We start from the raw sequence: 20,878 nt of genomic DNA on the forward strand, positions 1-20,878 counted from the left end.
AGTCTCAATTTCTATTCGTCAAAGTGGAGATTTTAATTTCAAAAGGTATTTAACTACTAGGGTCATTGTCAATCACGAGGAGAAAAGAATGAACTACTTAAAATCTCAATTCCTATTCGCTCAAGTGGAGAGTTCTATTCAAATCTAATAATCCCAAACAAGTCTATATACTATTTTAACTAACATATGTTTATTTAATTGAAGTCATATTGGTTGAAAAAAGTTTCTTAAGCTACTAATCAAATCCTCCTGATCGATCAAAACATAAAATTTGCACATCACCTCCCCCCCCTTCCACCCCTTTTTTTTTTTTTTTACGAAGGATAAAGGAGAAAACAATATATACATTAAATCAATTGATTCGTTGTGATAGAGTTAAAAAAAAGTTTATATGAGTAAAAAGATATAATATTATTAGTCATATGAGTGTGTCAAAGTGTAATTTCACAAACAATAAGGGTACTTTACTATATTTCCATAAAATTAAATTGAGGTCCATAAAAATTTTAGAAAAAAATACCACAAAAGGATAGAAAAAGAGCCATTTTCAATCCTCACATTATCCATATATCAAAAAAAAAAACTTCAAGAAAACAAAGCTTCAATGACTCTAACAATGGCTTCTTCATCTTCAACTTCACTATTCTCCACTGTTCTAAACTTTTCCCCTCGAAAATCAACAGGTTTTACTTGCCGCACCTCTGTTAACATTCCATCAATTGCCAAGAAAACGTCACTCAGTCTCAGTTCATCAAGGAACATATCAAGTTTTGCCCCAATTGTCTTCGAGAAAGTTTCGAATGCTGCAACACCCACTAATGGAAATTCAAAGACATTGACTGTAGAGTGCCATAAAGGGTATAAAATGAAGACCCACAAAGTAAAGATTCTATTTTTATCACTGGTTTTGCTGTTTGTGTGTGTTTGAGTTTTGGTTTGTGTGGACGTTTTCTGTTGGAATTGTTGATTTGGGTGTTTGAATTTGTGATAATCTTGGAAATTTCAATCCACAGCCTTTAACTGTAGTGTGTGGCAAAGGGTCCAAAAGTTTCTATTTTTCTCACTGTTTTGCTGTGTGTGTGTGTGTGTGTGTTTGAGTTAGGTTTGTTGTGGAGGTTTTATGTGGGAATTGTGATTAGGGTGTTAGGATGTGTGCCAAAGGGTACAAAATGAAGACCCTCAAAGTAAAGTTTGCTTCTTTTTTGCTCACTATAGTGTGTGTGTGTAGTTTTGGTATGTGTGGAGGTTCCTATGGGAATTGTAATTGGGTGTTTAAATTTCCGGAGAATCTTAGTAGCTAAGTTGGTTGACTATCTGAATTTTCACGTTGTTGGTAAGGGTTAGATTCCCACGTATTAATTCCCAAATGCATTTCCCCAAATTTTGGAAGGAAAAAAAAAGAAAGTGTTTGAACGTGTCCCAAAGGAGACAGAATGAAGAAGCATATGTGGAAATTTTCTGTGGAGAGAAAATGACTTGTAAAGGGAATTTAGATGCTCTGTCACTCTCTTTTTCTATGTCTTTTACCTTAACTGTAAAAATGAAGACCACAAAGTAAAGTTTTCATTTTTTTTTTGTGTGTGTTTGGATATTAAAGTGTGGAGGTTTTCTGTGAGGATTGTGAGTTGGATGTTTGAATTTGTGATAATCTTGGAATTTTCAGGCTTCAGCAAAGAGGTTTAAGGTGTCTGGTAGTGGGAAGATAATGAGGAGGAGAGCTGGGAAGCAGCATTTGCTTAGGAAGAAGAATACCAAAAGGAAAAATAGGCTCTCGAAAACGGTTTGACTTCTTTCTCTCAGAACTCATACATTCTATTGTGAAATCTTTATATAAATTATTTGCTTGTTATCAGTCTGGAATATCAATTTCTTGTCAAACCTACTCCGAATGCCTGAATAGATTTTAGAATTGTAACTTATTCTGTTTATGTCCCATGATGTCATATCTCATAGGGAATGCAACTTTTAATTCATTCGTTGAAGTAGAAATCAGGCGATGATCTTCAGAACATTATTTTAAGGACAATGCATTTTGCAAGAGTTCTAGTTTACGTGCATTTTTCCAACAAAGTTAGGCAACTTTTGCATATCAAGAAATCAGGACATAGAAAGAACTATCTCTACTCTATATTTGAGGAATTACAGAGTCATAAAAAAGTGTAGTAATTGTAGGAATGTAATGGTGATCAGTGAATTTAGGAAAAGACTCAGCTTTTATATCGTATTGATAAGACAATGAAAAGAGACACTCACACTTCTGAAGCATTCCATGGGAAATCATCTTTTTTGTGTGCAAATATCTAGTGCTAGTTTGCAGTTCCAAGCGAAGGGAAAGAACTATGTATTTTCTAGTTTTTGGTTATATATAGAACTCATTTTTGTGTCGAAGAATTATTATGTAGCACATGGTATGACTAGCGTTGATGTTCTATTAATATTCAAATATAAATTTGAGATGTTGTGAAGAGAAATTATACTTAATTTAATCTCCATTGGCAATTGCCATTAGCTGGTTCATTTGGATAAAAGGGTCTGTGATTTCTTTACCCATATGATACTTCATGGAGTGTGCAGGTGGAAAACCCTTTAGAGTTATTCTCTTTACCCGTTAACCTTTTCTATTCTTCCTGGCCGTGTAGTGTGCCACACTTTAGAAACGCCAAAGAAGTTATTTTCACTTACTTGTGCAAGCTTCGTGCCAGCCAATGGCCCTTATCAACAATCAAGAGGCTGAAGCGCCATTCACATCCACCTACCGAAGGAACATGCTACTGATCGCTAACTCAAAGGACTGCATACTTCCAATTCCATAGCTAACCCCAAGCTCTTCCATTGCCTGAATTAACAACTCGAACTCCTATCACAGTGCTTCTTGTAACTCTCTCAATATGGATACAATAACTGTGATGGAAATTTCACCTCTACCATCAATAGGTTTAGCCAGGGCATTTACAACACGACCCAAATAAGCCTCACTCACAGGTATCTGAGCAATTCTTCCCGCTGCTTGTACAGAACTTAAGTGTATTAGCTTTGGTGGTAGTAAATAGTACCCACTTCTGTAAATGACTGTTGAATTGGGTTTAGGACTACGCCTATGTACCAAATAAGCCTTGCTTTCTGATAGTGATGCAGAATCCTAGGTATTTGGCTAGCCATAATTAAGCTGACATGATTTGTTCACTAACTTTTGTGGATACAATAACAGCAACAGCTATGCTCAAAATCCCAATCTAGTTGGGGTCGGCTATATGATCTTCATGATCCATTTTGCTTTATTTGGACCTGTTTCAACTATTTTTTGTGGATCTGCAAAATAAAACTGTCATTGTTGTAGCCAGTAGGAGCAGTAACTTTTTCTTCTTAGCAAATTGAGGAACTACGTATGGTTTAGTACTAACTACGAGAGTTAGAATGCCATTTACGCATTTGTGAGATACTTGTTTTTAAGATAGTTCTGAACAGTTCATTTGATGATTTCATGATTGCCCAATAATTTGTCCAGCAGGTCCTGTAAGTGTGCTGTCAAGTACAAGTAAATTACTTATAACAGCCCAATGGCCAACACAATGATGTTTATTTCTTGTCATACTGACTCTAGCTCTAGTTTTTGGCATCTTTGATGCAATGTAAATGATTGTATTTTCTTCCACTGTGCATTTTGGGATTGTGTAATTTTGTTGCATGTCACTTTCTGGAAATGGCAAAGAAGCCCCCGTTGGCACCCTTTTACCTTTACTTTCCATATGTCTCTAATAAAACCACTTGTTTTCGATAAAGATGTTCTCAAATGGTATTTGATTCATCCATATCTGCAGGTTCTCTCACTACCCTACTACCTATGCATTGCCTTTTCCTTCACTGTTTCATCGAAATTTGCACCACTTATCTGCTCATATTTATGATACCACCGACCGAATCTCGCTCATGCCTTGTCACTTGTTAGCTACAGATTTGCTTGCCCATCTGAAAAAGTTATTACCCTTGTCAATTCAGTCAATCCTTTCCAGCTGCATTATGATTATGTGATTCACCAAAATGTCCTGCAACAAACCAAGAAGTCTATTGCTACTTTAAAGGTACCCTGTGGAATTAGTCAAGGTGTGGGCAAGCTAGCCCAAACACCACGATTATCCAAAAATAAAAGTTTGTTGCTACTTTGCTACCAACTATCAGCCTTACCTTCCTAAGATCAATGTCTAAGTATTGAAAGGCTATTCTTATTGCAGTATAAAATGAGTGATGTTTTAAAGGAATAGAAGATAAAACAGATGTAACTTGAAGCCAAAAACCTCGAGGATGAACGTGTGTGTACTTTTTGGCGAATGAACTCTCTAATTTTTGGAGTAAGATTTGTACTACTCTTTCTTCAAAGTTAGATGACTCATCATATAATGTTTGTGTTACACAGGTACAAGTTGACCGCAGCGATTACAACAATGTAATCGGTGCATTACCTTACTTGAAGGTAAACCGAGCCAAGTAGGTCGAGCTGCAGTTAGAAACATACTCTTCATCAAGTTGCCAGAACCCGACGGGATTCTCTCTTTTTGTGTAGAGGATGAAGAAACACCATTGCTTGATACACTTCTCCAACTTTAATCCATCTGAAGTTCTTTGTACTAATGATTTTTCATATCATTTAGACTTGTTGAGCACCAGTAAATTCTGTTTCTTTTTTCCCTTGTAAGTTTTACTATAAACTCTTCAACATCAACTTATAATGATCAATTTGTAAGTTTTTTGTGCAAGTGAGCTTCTATTTTCTTAACTTGCCTTGTATGGTAGTCATTTCTCCTCCCTTATTTTTCTTTTTTGGTGTCTGATACCTGCATTGATAGACTATTCTTTGCGTTCATAGATTGTGATTATGATTTATGTTTATGCAAGATTACTATAAAGATAAGGATTCATATTTTTGCCATTAAGCGCACGTCATGAGTTTTAGATCATGCATCGCTGACCCTCGGAGATTTCTCGATTATTAATATAGGAAGTCTAGTTTCTTTGATACTGTAAATTTATTAACTTGACCCCTCCTTGTTAATTGTTTATTTAGGTGTCCATCATGAGTTTGAAACTTTCAAGTTTCGAAACATGTCACTAATTTTCGAGAATATCTCGATTATTAATAACTATAAGTTTGTTTTCTTAAATCCTTATAGGCTTATAGTGGGGCTTGAGAAGGGTAAATACAATTTAACCTTATCTTGTAAAAATAAAATGTTATATTTTTGATAGACTCTCTGCACAAAGAAAGCATTTCAGAGAGCAGTTCGAAAAGAAGAATATGCAAATGAAATCAGTAACATCAATAAAATAGAACACTATGAAAAGCTATATGTAACATATAAAAAAATAACAGTAACAACAACGAACTATTGGATAGTGCCTTTTAAATAATTGTGACTCTTTATATATTCTTTATCTTTATATATATTTGACTCCATATATATAAATTTTTCAAAACAACAATATTTTAGCTTTTTATGGGGCTCCTTAGCCATATTTTTAATATTTATTTAAAATATCAATATTTTAGTTTGTTAAGAGTTGAGTTATGTATTTTTTTTAAAAATTGTTTAATTGGAAAGAATACAAATATTTAATAATAGAATAGAGAAAATCATGGGATAAAATATTTTAAAAAAGGTAAAAATCTTTCAAGTTTTTCATCAGTTGCGTATTTAAAGGAGAAATACAAAAGTGGGTCTCTATCCATTGTGCTTTGAAGAGTCTTTCTCCATTGTTCGTAAAAATTCCAAAACAAGTTTCAAATCAGTCGACTCTTTTTCGAATTCAATCTTTGTTGAATTGACTTCGACATATTTTTGAAACGATCGTTTTGGATAAGCAAAGTCAATTCCACGAATTTCTTTAGAGTTTGATAGTGTCGGTGAAAACTCAAAAAACGATTAAGTATTCTTTTTAATGGTCTATTATTTAACTTGTTTATAGGTGATATTCGTAAATCTCGACTAGAAAATTGGGTAGAATTTTTTTTTTTTGATGAATGCAGTAGAATGTTTGTATGTATTGAAATTTTAACCTTTTTACGAAATATTGTAGCCATTCAAGGATTATAATGAATGAAAGTGTGTGTTTTTTATTTTTGTAGCTGGTGTTTTTGAATACAACAAATATATTATAGTCCAATACAATTATGTAATGAGTAACTAATTTGGGATACAATCAGCAAAATGTATGCGTTATAATAATTTATTGTTGATTTGTACTGAATACTAGATACAATTGAGTATATGAAACACTTTTGATTTTTGTAACTGGTGTTTTTTAATACAACAAATATATTATATCCCAATATAATTAGGTAATGAATAACTAATTTGGGATACAATCGACGAAATTTATGTGTTATAATAATTTATTGTTGATTTGTAGTGAGTAGGGGATACAATTGAGTACTGAATATAATTTTATTTTTAACTAAGGAGGAAAAATACATAAATTGTTCTAATAGTACATTTTGGATATATGGGGGAAAACCCTAGAAAGATGGGTAAGTATGTAGTGGGTGAATATTTTTTCCTTTTTATCGGATAGTGGTGTAGAAATTAGTCTAATATGAGACTGATTTGAGAAATAAAAGGAAAGAAAAATAATGATATTAGGATACAAATTATTTTCTAAAATATTGATATTTTGACATTTTTAATAATTATTTTAAAGTGTAGATGCATTTTGCTGTTAAGTCTAAGGCATTTTTCGGACGGTTCGATGTTTCTTCCGACTTCTTGCTTCCCTTCATTTAGTCATTTGCATTGCATTATAGTGTGATTTGGCCTCAGAGCATGTTTGGGTTGCCTTGTATTTGCGTGTAATTATGCTTGAATTTTTGCAATTGCTTGTCTATTTGAAAAATAAATACACTTTTATGTACTTAAGGTGGTAATAGGTCGTCTTATTAGTTAAAGTGTGTAAGTGACTTTTGGGTACAAGTTTAGAGGGCAATTTATGCTTTTTCCCTATTAAAAAAGCAACCATCACAAAAATGAAAACTGCACGTGTCAAACAAGTAAGCAAATAAAAAATGTCTAAAAATGTATTATTGACAAATATACTACTTCCATCTTGAATTGATATTTCTCTAAAGATTTTGTCACTTTAATGTTATTTAAAAGTAATTATTTTTCACTATGAAGAATGTATAAGATTTAAATGATAATTCAACCAATCTATTTTTATGCTATGAAATAAAACTAATAATACAATATTGATGATAGAGAAAAAAAATATTTTTAGAGTGTAAAATAGAGAATTGGGATGAAATTTTGGTTGTTTCAAAATATAGAGAATCTAGACAAGTAAAATAGAGAATGGGTTGAAGATGCTAAGTTGTGCATCGGTTGGTTCGATTTTTACAGTTTTTGATTTTTAAATACGCTAAATCAATAAGATATTTTTTTATCGATTTTTGATCTTTAACTATTTAACCAATAAGAAAATACTCATAAAATAATTATACGACTTGTCTAACAATTTGGTGCGAGAAGACAATAATATAACTTATGTGCAAGTGCAAGAAAAATAAAAACATTAGGGCAACATTGTAAATTGAAAGTTGAATGACAAAGATAGTAACCAATAAAATAGTGATATTAGTATTTAATATTTATATATAAGTAAAGTAGTAAATTATTACTATCTTAATGGATTCGGTTTACCAAATATTAACAAAGCATTATTGAATCAATAATTCGATAATTTTTCAGGGAAAATTATGTGTATAAGAAAACATATAAGTACTAGTTAATTGGTTAACATAGCTATAATTTGCCTTAATTGCAATTTGCGACCTACTTTTAGCTGTAATTAGACTCAATTTTTTTGTTTTGAATAATTCACACGTTTGTATAATTCGGGTTTTGTATAATATAATTTATATAATTTTTATATAATTCGGAATATATATAATATAATTTGTATAATTGTTTACACTTTTGATGTTTGTAATTGTATAAATTCATTATTTTGAGTTTATACAAAAATAACAGAATTATGCCTATACAAACATGTGAATTGTACAAATTCGCAAATTATACAAATGAGACAACTTAAACTGTAGCTACAACCCGTAAATATGTAAACTATAGTTATAGAGTATAATTAAATTTATTATAGTGACTATTTGCGAAAGTTCTTTTTTTTTTTTAATAAAAGTATTAAAAGCCGTTAATTCAATACTCTTTTGACATGAAAGTACATACATTAATATATATATATATAAAAGAGAACCTTATGCCTGCCTACGTGGCTCCACCACAAGTCATGATTCTCTTTAATTTATGTTATTTCCAAAACTAGCCTTCCCCTTTCATGAAAAGTTGTGACTTTTATGAAAAACTGTGACTTCTATGAAAAGTTGCAACTTTTATGAAAAATTGCGACTTTTATGAAAAGTTGTGAGTTTTATGAAGAGTTGCGACTTGTATGAAATGTTGTGACCTTTCTGAAGGGTTGTAACTTTTTCAAAGAGTTGTGACCTTTCCAATAAGACACAATAATCATTTTTTTCACACTATCATTTGTTGTCTATAAATAGAAGACTACACTGTGCATTCAGTGGGCTCGATTTCTTTCATGTTGTTTCATTCTATTGTTGCATATCCTGGTATATTTTTTAATGGTCATTAATTTATACTTATATTATTAATTGTTATTTTTGAGTATATGTTTTAAACTTTGTTGTTTATGTTTATGCAAATTTATGTTATAAGTATTTGTTTGTACAAATTTTCTTTAACATGAGTCTAGAATCCAACATTTTTATTTATGTGTACTTTCATAATGCAACAATTATACATAAATATTTCTGAAAAAGTTGTCAAGTTGTATTGATGAAACATCTAGGAGGGTCTTCAGCCGTTTAATGAAGAATGAGTTTCTATAAGGGTCATCAATATTATTTTGTTGTTGTTTCAAATTTATTTTTCGCCTTCTATAAATTTTGTTAGAGTAACAACGTAATAATAACGAAAAGTGGTGAACATTTGACCTCACACAAGTAGATTGTCTCTAAAAAGAATTATTTATGTTATTGCGGTGTACATTTTTTAACTGTCTTAACTTATTTATAACTAATATTGATTATCGAAAGCTTTCACATAATTTTTTTTACCCAACGGGTTATTCTTATCATAAAATTATTAGATTCTATATTTTTCATGTATAAAAAAAATAGAAAAAAGTGATGTTTAATCACTACATAAAAACATCACTCAATTTTAACAAGACAATTATATCATCAAACATATAATATGATAAATTATGTAAAAGATAAAAATGATTAGATATCAAGATATTTTTAATCATTAATACATATTTACAATTCTTGAATTTACTTTTTTTTTTCTTACAACAGTCGATTATTGAAAAGGTTACCTAGTACAAATATAATACATGAGCATAGTTTGTGTGGACCCACACGCACGTGAATTCTTCTTTTATCGTAGGGATGTACTTTTAAGTTGCTCAGAAAATCTATCCCTTACTTGAAAAGAAGAAAGAAGAAGAGATAATACCATTGTACGTACACATATTGTAAACATCCATGTTTTATGAAGAATCTACATATTAACTTATCCAGGTCCTGGCGGCTCTGCTGGTGGGGGGAGCAAACCTTCTTTGTGTATGTGTCAGGAAAACAATACTGGAAACTAAAAAGGTAAGGGAACTAGACTAGAAAACCTAGGAGATCCAAGTTAGCATATTGTGTCTTCTGGTATGGGAGAAATCACTAATTAAGAACAAAGGGGAAAAATGGTGTATAACAACCAGTAGGCAAGCAAGTAAAATCATTCAATTGTTCATATTAAGTATCTATACTTGTTCATTATGAAATCGATAATACAATTGTACGTACACATACTGTAAAGTAAGGCATGCAATTGGACAGAGTTTTGACCGGTCCGGTTCCGGTTGAATCGGTAAAGAACCGGTCTTATAGGGTATCGGAATCAATACCGAAATGGAACCCGGATTTTTATCCGGTTGATCCGGTTCAACTGCCACTTCCCATTTTTAAAATTTTTTCTTTTAAAGGTGAACATTAATTTATAGTCATTGGGCTGGGGCCCAAAACGGCCCCCCACTCCCTCTCTAACCCCTTAACACTATAAATATAACCATATTTTTTCATTTAAATAAAAAATTCACAAACTATTTCATTGACATCTTATAAAATCTCTTAATTTTCAATCTCTCATAAATTAATAATTATTATTTTGTGATATTGACTTGGAGTTCGGATTTCGGAGATTTATTTGACGTAAATCGGAAGCTTCAATTGGCATCTCTCAATTCCGACTTTGGTTATACGTCTACTTTTACGTAGACGTTCGGTACATTCGTTCCAACTTTAATTTTTTATTTATTTATTAATTAAGTTATTTTTTTTATATTATCTTGCTTGTTTTTCATAATATTTAATTATTTTAAACTTGAACATGAATTCGGAAAGAAACAGTGGTAAAAGACCAATGTCGGAAGGAAAAAATAATAGGGGAGGAAGAAGTAGTTCTAGTTCTAAACATTTGCCTAGATTTAGAGTTAATACTAATGATTATACTCATGTTGATGAAGCTTCTTTTATGTCACGAGGACCTATTGAATTTAATTACAAAAATGAAGGAGATCATGAGACTTTAAATAAATGTTTTACTAATTTTGAGGAAGAATTAGATGAGGAAGTAGAAATAAATGAGGAAGATGATGATACCCCTACCCCTACTAGTCCAGCTACCGAATTACCGGAACAAGATGAAGTCCCCTCTTTACCTACTTTTTCAAAGACCGATGTACGTGTTAAAAGATCTTTAGTATCAAAATTTTTGGTACAAAATGAGAAAAAAAACTACTGTTACTTGCACGAAATGTAAATTGACCATGAAATATGTAACTATGGGTACACAAAGGAGAACGAGACGACTAAGAACACATTTGAGAAAGTGTAATAAATAATTTGCTCGCCTAGATGATATAGAAAGGGCTAATAGAAATGGAATACCCATACCTGAAAATTCTATGGGAGTTGCAGGTTCTAATATGGTTCAAGGTGTATTAAATATGACTAACCCGACTGGCCGAAGCACACACCACACATATAGTAAAGAAAAAGATCGTAGAGAATTAGCTAAAATGGTTGTTGTTTGTGGTTTGCCTATTTCATTTCCTTTACATCCTGGTTTTGTTCATTATATTGGGAATTGTATAACCCAAATTATGAAGGTATTCCAAGAAGTACAATTAAAAGTGATCTTTTTAAATATAAAAAAGAATACTGTCATTTTTTTTGTTGTTTATTTGTTTATTATGATGGTAGATTGTCTATTACTTCTGATATGAGACGTAGTCCTAATGGAAATGACTATTTTACAATTACTGTCAATTGGATTGACCATGAATGAAACATGCAAAAACGAATATTAGGGTATAAATATGTTGAAGAAACTAAAATCGGTTCTTATATAACAACAAAAATAAGCTTTATTTTACAATTTTATGGAATATGTGATAAAATAATGAGTGTCACTTTAGATAATGCTTCTAATAATTTAAAAGCAATTGATTATTTAAAATGTAGACTTTGTCCAATTGATAATGATTCTTTTCATATTAAGTGTGCCGCACATGTGTATAATTTGATAGTAAAAGATGGTATTTCTCAATTTGGAATTTCTTGTGAAAAAATTAGACTTGCTTGTAATTGAATTTTTAAAGCTAAAGTAAAAACTAGAATTATAGAATTTAAAAATCGTTGTAAAGAATGTGGACTTGCACATAGAAAAGTTCCAAAAGAAGTATGCACTAGATGAAATTCTTTATTTGAAATGCTTGAAGTTGCTTATATTTATCAAGAGTCGGTACAATTAGTTTTTAATGCTCATAATGTGGACCCGAATTTAAGAATTGGTTATGAAGATTGAGAAAATATAAAAGAACTTATTGAATTTTTAAGTGTTTTTTATAAAACAACAAATGCTGCTTCTGGTCAATATTATCCAATTATTTCTTATGTTTTAGTAAATATTTGTGCTATTTCATCTGAATTTGCAAAATATAGAGGAAAAGATCGATTTAAAGATTTACTTACTTTTATGATTGAAAAATTCAAAAATTTTTTTTTTCCTATTCCTCAAATCTATTTGATTGCTACTACTTTCAACCCAAATTACAAATTAAAAGGCGTTGAAAGAATGGTTGAAAAAATTTATGCAAATTTAGAGATTAAAGATGATGAAACTCCTGTGTTGAAGATTGTAAAAGTAGCATATATACAAAAGCTAGAGAATTATATAATACATATAAAGCTATGAAAAAAAATATTCAATAGTTGAACCTCCATCTTGTAGGCCTAGAAGTGATGATACGGATGATTGGATGGATGATTATCTTGAGCTTGAATCCTCTACTAATAACGATTTTGATTTATATTTCAATGAGGCACGAGAAAAGATTAGTAAGGTGGAAGAATCGTGAAAATCAATTTTCGACCCTTGCTATGGTTGTTCGAGATGTGCTAGCGATTCAAGCATCATCGGTCGCTTCGGAGCAAGCCTTTAGTGCAGCGAGATTTATGATTGGAGATCATTGATATTCATTAGCAAAGGATAGTTTGAAAATATCGCTGTTGTTTCGAAATTGGATCAATGCTGAAAGAAGAAATACCGGACTACCACAATTAAGTAGCCAAATAGAAGACGAAATAGATGAAATATTTGGTGATAATAGTGATGATGGCATGGAAGCAATGGAAGAGGAACGACAAATACAAGTTCCAAAAAATGTTTCTTTTGAAATGATACAAAAGTTACGAAAAGATTTTAAAAAAAGTTTCAATTGTTAGTAGTTAGTACAATAATTAATATTCAATACCTAGATTATGTACTATTGTACTCTTTGTCTCTTTCTAATATTTGTAATGTACAATTTATTTATTTGAATAAATATACGGCTATTCGCCTTGATTTTCTTTTAAAATAGTCTCTTATATTTAATCCAAGTCATTTAACAAATTTAATTTTCAACTATTTTAATATAACATTGAATTTTAAGGTTTAAACTTTAAACTTGTTTAAAGTAAATTTTAAACTTTAAATTCAATATAAACTTTAAATTTTAAAGTCAATTTTAAATTTTAAAGTTTAGAGTTTAAACTTAAATTCAATTGACACTTTAGTTTACTTTAAAGTTTTAAATTGAAGTTTTTTAATAATATAATATTATATAATAGTTAAAGTTAATAAAAAAAATTACCGGTACACAATGATCCGGTAAGAATCAGTTCCGATCTGGTCCAAACCGGTTCCTATCCGGTAACTAAGGGACCGGTCGAAACCTTTGAAAATTTCTGGTAAGATCCAATTTCGATAAATAAATCTGTTAACAAGGACCAATTCCAGAAAACCGATCTTGTTGATCCGGTCCTGTCCAATTGCCAGCCTTACTGTAAACATCCATATTTTATGAAGAAGCTACAGATTAACTTACCCAGGTCCTGGCGGGGTTATGGAGGCCCTGCTAGTGGGGGGAGGGGGGAGCAAACCTTCTTTGTGTGTGTGTCAGGAAAACAGTACTGGAAACTAAAATGGTAAGGGAACTAGACTAAAAACACTAGGAAATCTAAGTTAGCATATTGTGTCTTCTGGTATGGGAGAAATCACTAGTTAAGAACAAAGGGGAGAAATGATGTGTAACAACCAATAGGCAAGTAAGTAAAATCATTCAGTTGTTCATATTAAGTATCTATACTTGTTCTTTATGAAATCGATAATATCATTATACGTACATATACTGTAAACATCCATATTTTATGAAGAAGATTAACTTACCCAGGTCCTGGCGGCCTTGCTAGCGGTTGTGGTGGCCCTGCTGGTGGTATATTATACATCTCAAAGGGATATGTCATTCTTCCCAAATCCAACAAATTAAAAAGCTAGTGTCTATTTTGTATATATATATGGCACCCCTTAGGGCAACTTTCTAATTTTTACAGAGTATCTTACCAAATTTATCACCTCTCCTTAAAAACATTCCTTAAATTATTATACACTTAAGTAAATTATAAGGCCATTGAACATTACTTGACCTAATTATACTTGACCGAATCTTTATCCCAAATTTTGTTGACCTATTCCTCAGCATTCTCATGGTTCAACAGTATTGTACAATTTATTTATTTGAATAAATATACGGCTATTCGCGTTGATTTTCTTTTAAAATAGTCTCTTATATTTAATCCAAGTCATTTTACAAATTTAATTTTCAACTATTTTAATATTAGTTTAAACTTTAATATAACATTGAATTTTAAGGTTTAAACTTTAAATTCAATATAAACTTTATACTTGTTTAAAGTAAATTTTAAACTTTAAATTCAATATAAACTTTAAACTTTAAAGTCAATTTTAAACTTTAAAGTTTGAAGTTTAAACTTAAATTCAATTGAAACTTTAGTTTACTTTAAAGTTTTAAATTGAAGTTTTTTAATAATATAATATTATATAATAATTAAAGTTAATAAAAAAAATTACCGGTACACAATGATCCGGTATGAATCGGTTCTGATTCGGTCCAAGCCGGTTCCTATCCGGTCCAAACCTTTTCCTATCCGGTAACTAAGGGACCGATCGGAACCTTTGGAAATTTCCGGTAAAAACGGTTCTGGTAAGACCCAATTTTGGTAAATAAATCCGTTAACGAAGACCAATTCCGGTAAAACCGATCTTGTTGATCCGGTCCTGTCTAATTGTCAGCCTTACTGTAAACATCCATGTATTATGAAGAAGCTACAAATTAACTTACCCAGGTCCTGGCGGGTTCTGGCGACCCTGATAGTGGGGGAGAGGAGAGCAAACCTTCTTTGGGAAAACAATACAGGAAACTAAAAAGGTAAGGGAACTAGACTANATTTTCTTTTAAAATAGTCTCTTATATTTAATCCAAGTCATTTTACAAATTTAATTTTCTACTATTTTAATATTAGTTTAAACTTTAATATAACATTGAATTTTAAGGTTTAAAAATATAAACTTTAAACTTTAAAGTCAATTTTAAACTTTAAAGTTTAAAGTTTAAAATTAAATTCAATTGAAACTTTAGTTTAATTTAAAGTTTTAAATTGAAGTTTTTTAATAATATAATATTATAGAATAATTAAAATTAATAAAAATAAAATAAAATTATCGGTACACAATGATCCGGTAATCGGTTCCGATCCGGTCCAAACCGGTTTCTATCCGGTCCAAATCGGTTCCTATCCGGTAACTAAGGGACCGATCGGAACCTTTGAAAATTTCCGATAAAAACGATTTCGATAAGACCCAATTTCAGTAAATAAATCCATTAACGAGGACCAACTCTGATAAAACCGATCATGTTGATCCGATCTTGTCCAATTGTCGTTCTTACTGTAAACATCCATGTTTTATAAAGAAGCTACAGATTAACTTACCCAGGTCCTGACGGGGTTCTGGCTGCCCTGCTAATGGGGAAGGGGGGAGCAAACCTTCTTTGTGTGTGTGTCGGGAAAACAATACTGGAAACTAAAAAGGTAAGGGAACTAGATTAGAAAAGCTAGGAAATTCAAGTTAGCGTATTGTGTCTTCTAGTATGGGAGAAATCACTAGTTAAGAACAAAGGGGAGAAATGATGTGTAACAACCAATAGGCAAGTAAGTAAAATCATTCAGTTGTTCATATTAAGTATCTATACTTGTTCATTATGAAATCGATAATATCATTATACGTACATATACTGTAAACATCCATGATTTATGAAGAAGATTAACTTACCTAGGTCCTGGCGGCCCTGCTAGCGGTTGTGGTGGCCCTACTGGTGGTATATTATTCTTCCCAAATCCAACAAATTAAAAAGCTAGTGTCTATTTTNGGTATATTATACATCTCAAAGGGATATGCCATTCTTCCCAAATCCAACAAATTAAAAAGCTAGTGTCTATTTTGTATATTTATATATGGCACCCTCTAGGGCAACATTCTAATTTTCACAGAGTATCTTACCCAATTTATCACCTCTCCTTAAAAACATTCCTTAAATTATTATACATTTAAGTAAATTTATAACTGTTTTACTTATACTTATTACCATAAACATTTTTTCCCATTACTTTTTGTCTCAATCTATTTCATTTAATTTATTGCCACAAAAATTAACATAAATTAAAAAATATATATTTTATCACTAATACTATTAATTAATTAATTTACCTAAGACCCTTCCTCTTCCTTCTCTCTGTCTCTTCCGTTTTATTAAAAAAATATTTTTTAACTTTTTAATTTGACAAATCGGTTACAAACCTTTTTAACTTCGATTCTTCTTTATATTTTCATAAAATATAAATAATTTTGTAGCTTCTCATTTCTACCAGAAATTCATTTACAAGCTTATTCTTTTTAATTTTACACTTTTTCTTCTGAGTTGTAGAAGCTTGAATTTTCTTGAGACAAAAATGGAGGAAAATGTTGGGCTAATTTTTTCAAGGAAGCCATGATTTAAAGTCATTTGATAGTTCTAAAAAATAAAAATAGTTGATAATTTTATTGTGTTTATTATTATTATTATTATTATTATTATTATAATGAGTATATAATTTAAATAAATCTCAACCATAAATTATTATATAGGACACATGACATAAATCTATAAGGCCATTGAACATTACTTGACCTAATTATACTTGACCGGATCTTTATCCCAAATTTTGTTGACCTATTCCTCAGCATTCTCATGGTTCAACAGTATTGTACAAGTTATTTATTTGAATAAATATACGGCTATTCGCCTTTATTTTCTTTTAAAATAGTCTCTTATATTTAATCCAAGTCATTTTACAAATTTAATTTTCAACTATTTTAATATTAGTTTAAACTTTAATATAACATTGAATTTTAAGGTTTAAACTTTAAATTCAATATAAACTTTAAACTTTAAACTTTAAAGTTTAAAATTAAATTCAATTGAAACTTTAGTTTACTTTAAAGTTTTAAATTGAAGTTTTTTAATAATATAATATTATTTAATAATTAAAATTAATAAAAATAATAAAATAAAATTATTGGTACACAATGATCCGGTAAGAATCGGTTCCGATCCGATCCAAACCGGTTTCTATCCGGTCTAAATCGGTTCCTATCCGGTAACTAAGAGACCGATCGAAACCTTTGGAAATTTCCGGTAAAAACGATTTCGGTAAGACCCAATTTCGATAAATAAATCCGTTAACGAGGACCAACTCCGGTAAAACCAATCATGTTGATCCGATCCTGTCCAATTATCGGTCTTACTATAAACATCCATATTTTATGAAGAAGCTATATATTAACTTACCCAGGTCCTGGCGGGGTTCTGGCTGCCCTGCTAGTGGGGGAAGGGGGAGCAAACCTTCTTTGTGTGTGTGTCGGGAAAACAGTACTGGAAACTAAAAAGGTAAGGGAACTAGACTAGAAAAGCTAGGAAATCCAAGTTAGCATATTGTGTCTTCTGGTATGGGAGAAATCACTAGTTAAGAACAAAAGGGAGAAATGATGCGTAGCAACCAATAGGCAAGTAAGTAAAATCATTCAGTTGTTCATATTAAGTATTTATATTTGTTCATTATGAAATCGATAATATCATTATACGTACATATACTGTAAACATCCATGTTTTATGAAGAAGATTAACTTACCCAGGTCCTGGCGGCCCTGCTAGCGGTTGTGGTAGCCCTACTGGTGGTATATTATACATCTCAAAGGGATATGTCATTCTTCCCAAATCCAACAAATTAAAAAGCTAGTGTCTATTTTGTATATATATATGGCACCCCTTAGGGCAGCATTCTAATTTTCACACAACATTCTAATTTTCACAGAGTATCTTACCCAATTTATCACCTCTCCTTAAAAACATTCCTTAAATTATTATACATTTAAGTAAATTTATAACTGTTTTACTTATACTTATTACCATAAACATTTTTTCCCATTACTTTTTGTCTCAATCTATTTCATTTAATTTATTGCCACAAAAATTAACATAAATTAAAAAATATATATTTTATCACTAATACTATTAATTAATTAATTTACCTAAGACCCTTCCTCTTCCTTCTCTCTGTCTCTTCCGTTTTATTAAAAAAATATTTTTTAACTTTTTAAATTGGCAAATCGGTTACAAACCTTTTTAACTTCGATTCTTCTTTATACTTTTATAAAATATAAATAATTTTGTAGCTTCTCATTTCTACCAGAAATTCATTTACAAGCTTATTCTTTTTAAATTTACACTTTTTCTTTTGAGTTGTAGAAGCTTGAATTTTCTTGTGACAAAAATGGAGGAAAATGATGGGCTAATTTTTTCAAGGAAGCCATGATTTAAAGTCATTTGATAGTTCTAAAAAATAAAAATAGTTGATAATTTTATTGTTTTTATTATTATTATTATTATTATTATTATTATTATATAATTTAAATAAATCTCAACCATAAATTATTATATAGGACACATGGCATAAATCTATAAGGCCATTTAACATTACTTGACCTAATTATACTTGACCGGATCTTTATCCCAAATTTTGTTGACCTGTTCCTCAGCATTCTCATGGTTCAATAGTATTGTACAATTTATTTATTTGAATAAATATACGGCTATTCGCGTTGATTTTCTTTTAAAATAGTCTCTTATATTTTATCCAAGTCATTTTACAAATTTAATTTTCAACTATTTTAATATTAGTTTAAACTTTAATATAACATTGAATTTTAAGGTTTAAACTTTAAATTCAATATAAACTTTATACTTGTTTAAAGTAAATTTTAAACTTTAAATTCAATATAAACTTTAAACTTTAAAGTCAATTTTAAACTTTAAAGGTTGAAGTTTAAACTTAAATTCAATTGAAACTTTAGTTTACTTTAAAGTTTTAAATTGAAGTTTTTTAATAATATAATATTACATAATAATTAAAGTTAATAAAAAAAATTACCGATACACAATGATCCGGTATGAATCGGTTCCGATTCGGTCCAAGCCGGTTCCTATCCGGTCCAAACCTTTTCCTATCGGTAACGAAGGGACCGATCGGAACCTTTGGAAATTTCCGGTAAAAACGGTTCTGGTAAGACCCAATTTTGGTAAATAAATCCGTTAACGAGGACCAATTCCGATAAAACCGATCTTGTTGATCCGGTCCTGTCCAATTGTCAGCCTTACTGTAAACATCCATGTATTATGAAGAAGCTACAAATTGACTTACCCAGGTCCTGGCGGGGTTCTGGCGGCCCTGCTAGTGGTGGAGGGGAAAGCAAACCTTCTTTGGGAAAACAATACAGGAGACTAAAAAGGTAAGGGAACTAGACTAGAAAAACTAGGAAATCCAAGTTAGCATATGTGTCTTCTGGTATGGGAGAAATCACTAGTTAAGAACAAAGGGGAGAAATGATGTGTAACAACCAATAGGCTAGTAAGTAAAATCATTCAGTTGTTCATATTAAGTATTTATACTTGTTCATTATGAAATCGATAATATCATTATACGTACATATACTGTAAACATCCATGTTTTATGAAGAAGATTAACTTACCCAGGTCCTGGCGGCCCTGCTAGCGGTTGTGGCGGCCCTGCTGGTGGTATATTATACATCTCAAAGGGATATGCCATTCTTCCCAAATCCAACAAATTAAAAAGCTAGTGTTTATTTTGTATATATATCTATGGCACCCCTTAGGGCAGCATTCTAATTTTCACACAACATTCTAATTTTCATACAGTATCTTACCCAATTTATCACCTCTCCTTAAAAACATTCCTTAAATTATTATACATTTAAGTAAATTTATAACTGTTTATAGATTTTGCCTATAAATTAAAAAAGATTTGAGCATCCATAACCAACAATGGACTCCATGATTTCACTTCTTCTTCTTTCGTTTCTTCTACTTCTTCACATTTATCAGTTTATACAAAAATTAAAAATTAAAAAAAAATTGATGTGTACACTTTTGTTAGAAGTGAATGTCAACATTTGATACTACATATCTGTTGGCATACATAATTCTATTCCATCCAAAAAGAAAGAGGAAGAGGAAGAGTAAGAGAGAATATGTTGGTGTAAGAAGAAAGACTATACAACAAATGATTCTTCTCAAAATAAAAGACTTTTTGAAAGAATGTTACACTATAATTCCTCCTACATGTTGAGAAAAAATTTATTTGATTGAGAAATTTATAAGAAGGGTGATTAGTGTTAAAAATGCCAAAGAACAATTATTTAAAAGAATTATCTATTTATGGAATTCAATTTAAATTAGGAGAAGAATAAGAAAGAATTATTTAGAAAAAAAATCAGTATATTTATGAAATTCATATCAAATAAAAAGGAGAATAAAAAAAATATTTTATAATTTGAAAAGGAGCCAAAAATATTGCTGACATTATTTATTTCAACTTATTTATTCTACTAATTTCATTTTTTTTTATCACAAATACTTTCCTCATTTATTTTTTATTTATGTGTCTTTAATTAAAATTTATATCTTTAACATTAAATCTCTTTATATTTATATTTTAATATATGGATGAGACATCGTCGGATACAAATTTGTTTAGTAATATTCAACGGCACAATTGATTTTTATCAAATGTCCAAAAAATATTTAGTTAGTGGGATCATTTCATTATTTATGATTACTAAAATAATTAAAACCTTAAATTTATTCGTATTATAATAAAATAAAAGCAAAAAACTATTTCAAAGTATTTCCAATCATATATATAAAAAATATGTAGATACTACTTGACAGTGCAACAATTTTCAAACTATAAATAAGATATCTGTTATTTGTCTTTTTTTTTTTT

The 20,878-nt window shown here is 30.3% G+C and overlaps 1 protein-coding gene across 1 annotated transcript; it reads left to right on the top strand.

The window, feature by feature from the left end:
• The first annotated feature begins 523 nt into the window (after positions 1-523).
• Positions 524-4,756, top strand: LOC125876755 (50S ribosomal protein L35, chloroplastic). The gene is made up of 3 exons (XM_049557997.1): positions 524-880; positions 1,664-1,780; positions 4,412-4,756. The coding sequence occupies exons 1-3, from the start codon at positions 605-607 to the stop codon at positions 4,484-4,486; spliced, it is 468 nt and encodes a 155-aa protein (XP_049413954.1). The 5' UTR covers positions 524-604; the 3' UTR covers positions 4,487-4,756.
• Positions 4,757-20,878: the final 16,122 nt, after the last annotated feature.

The sequence above is a fragment of the Solanum stenotomum genome, chromosome 9 (assembly GCF_019186545.1).
Source record: "Solanum stenotomum isolate F172 chromosome 9, ASM1918654v1, whole genome shotgun sequence".
NCBI classification, from domain to species: domain Eukaryota; kingdom Viridiplantae; phylum Streptophyta; class Magnoliopsida; order Solanales; family Solanaceae; genus Solanum; species Solanum stenotomum.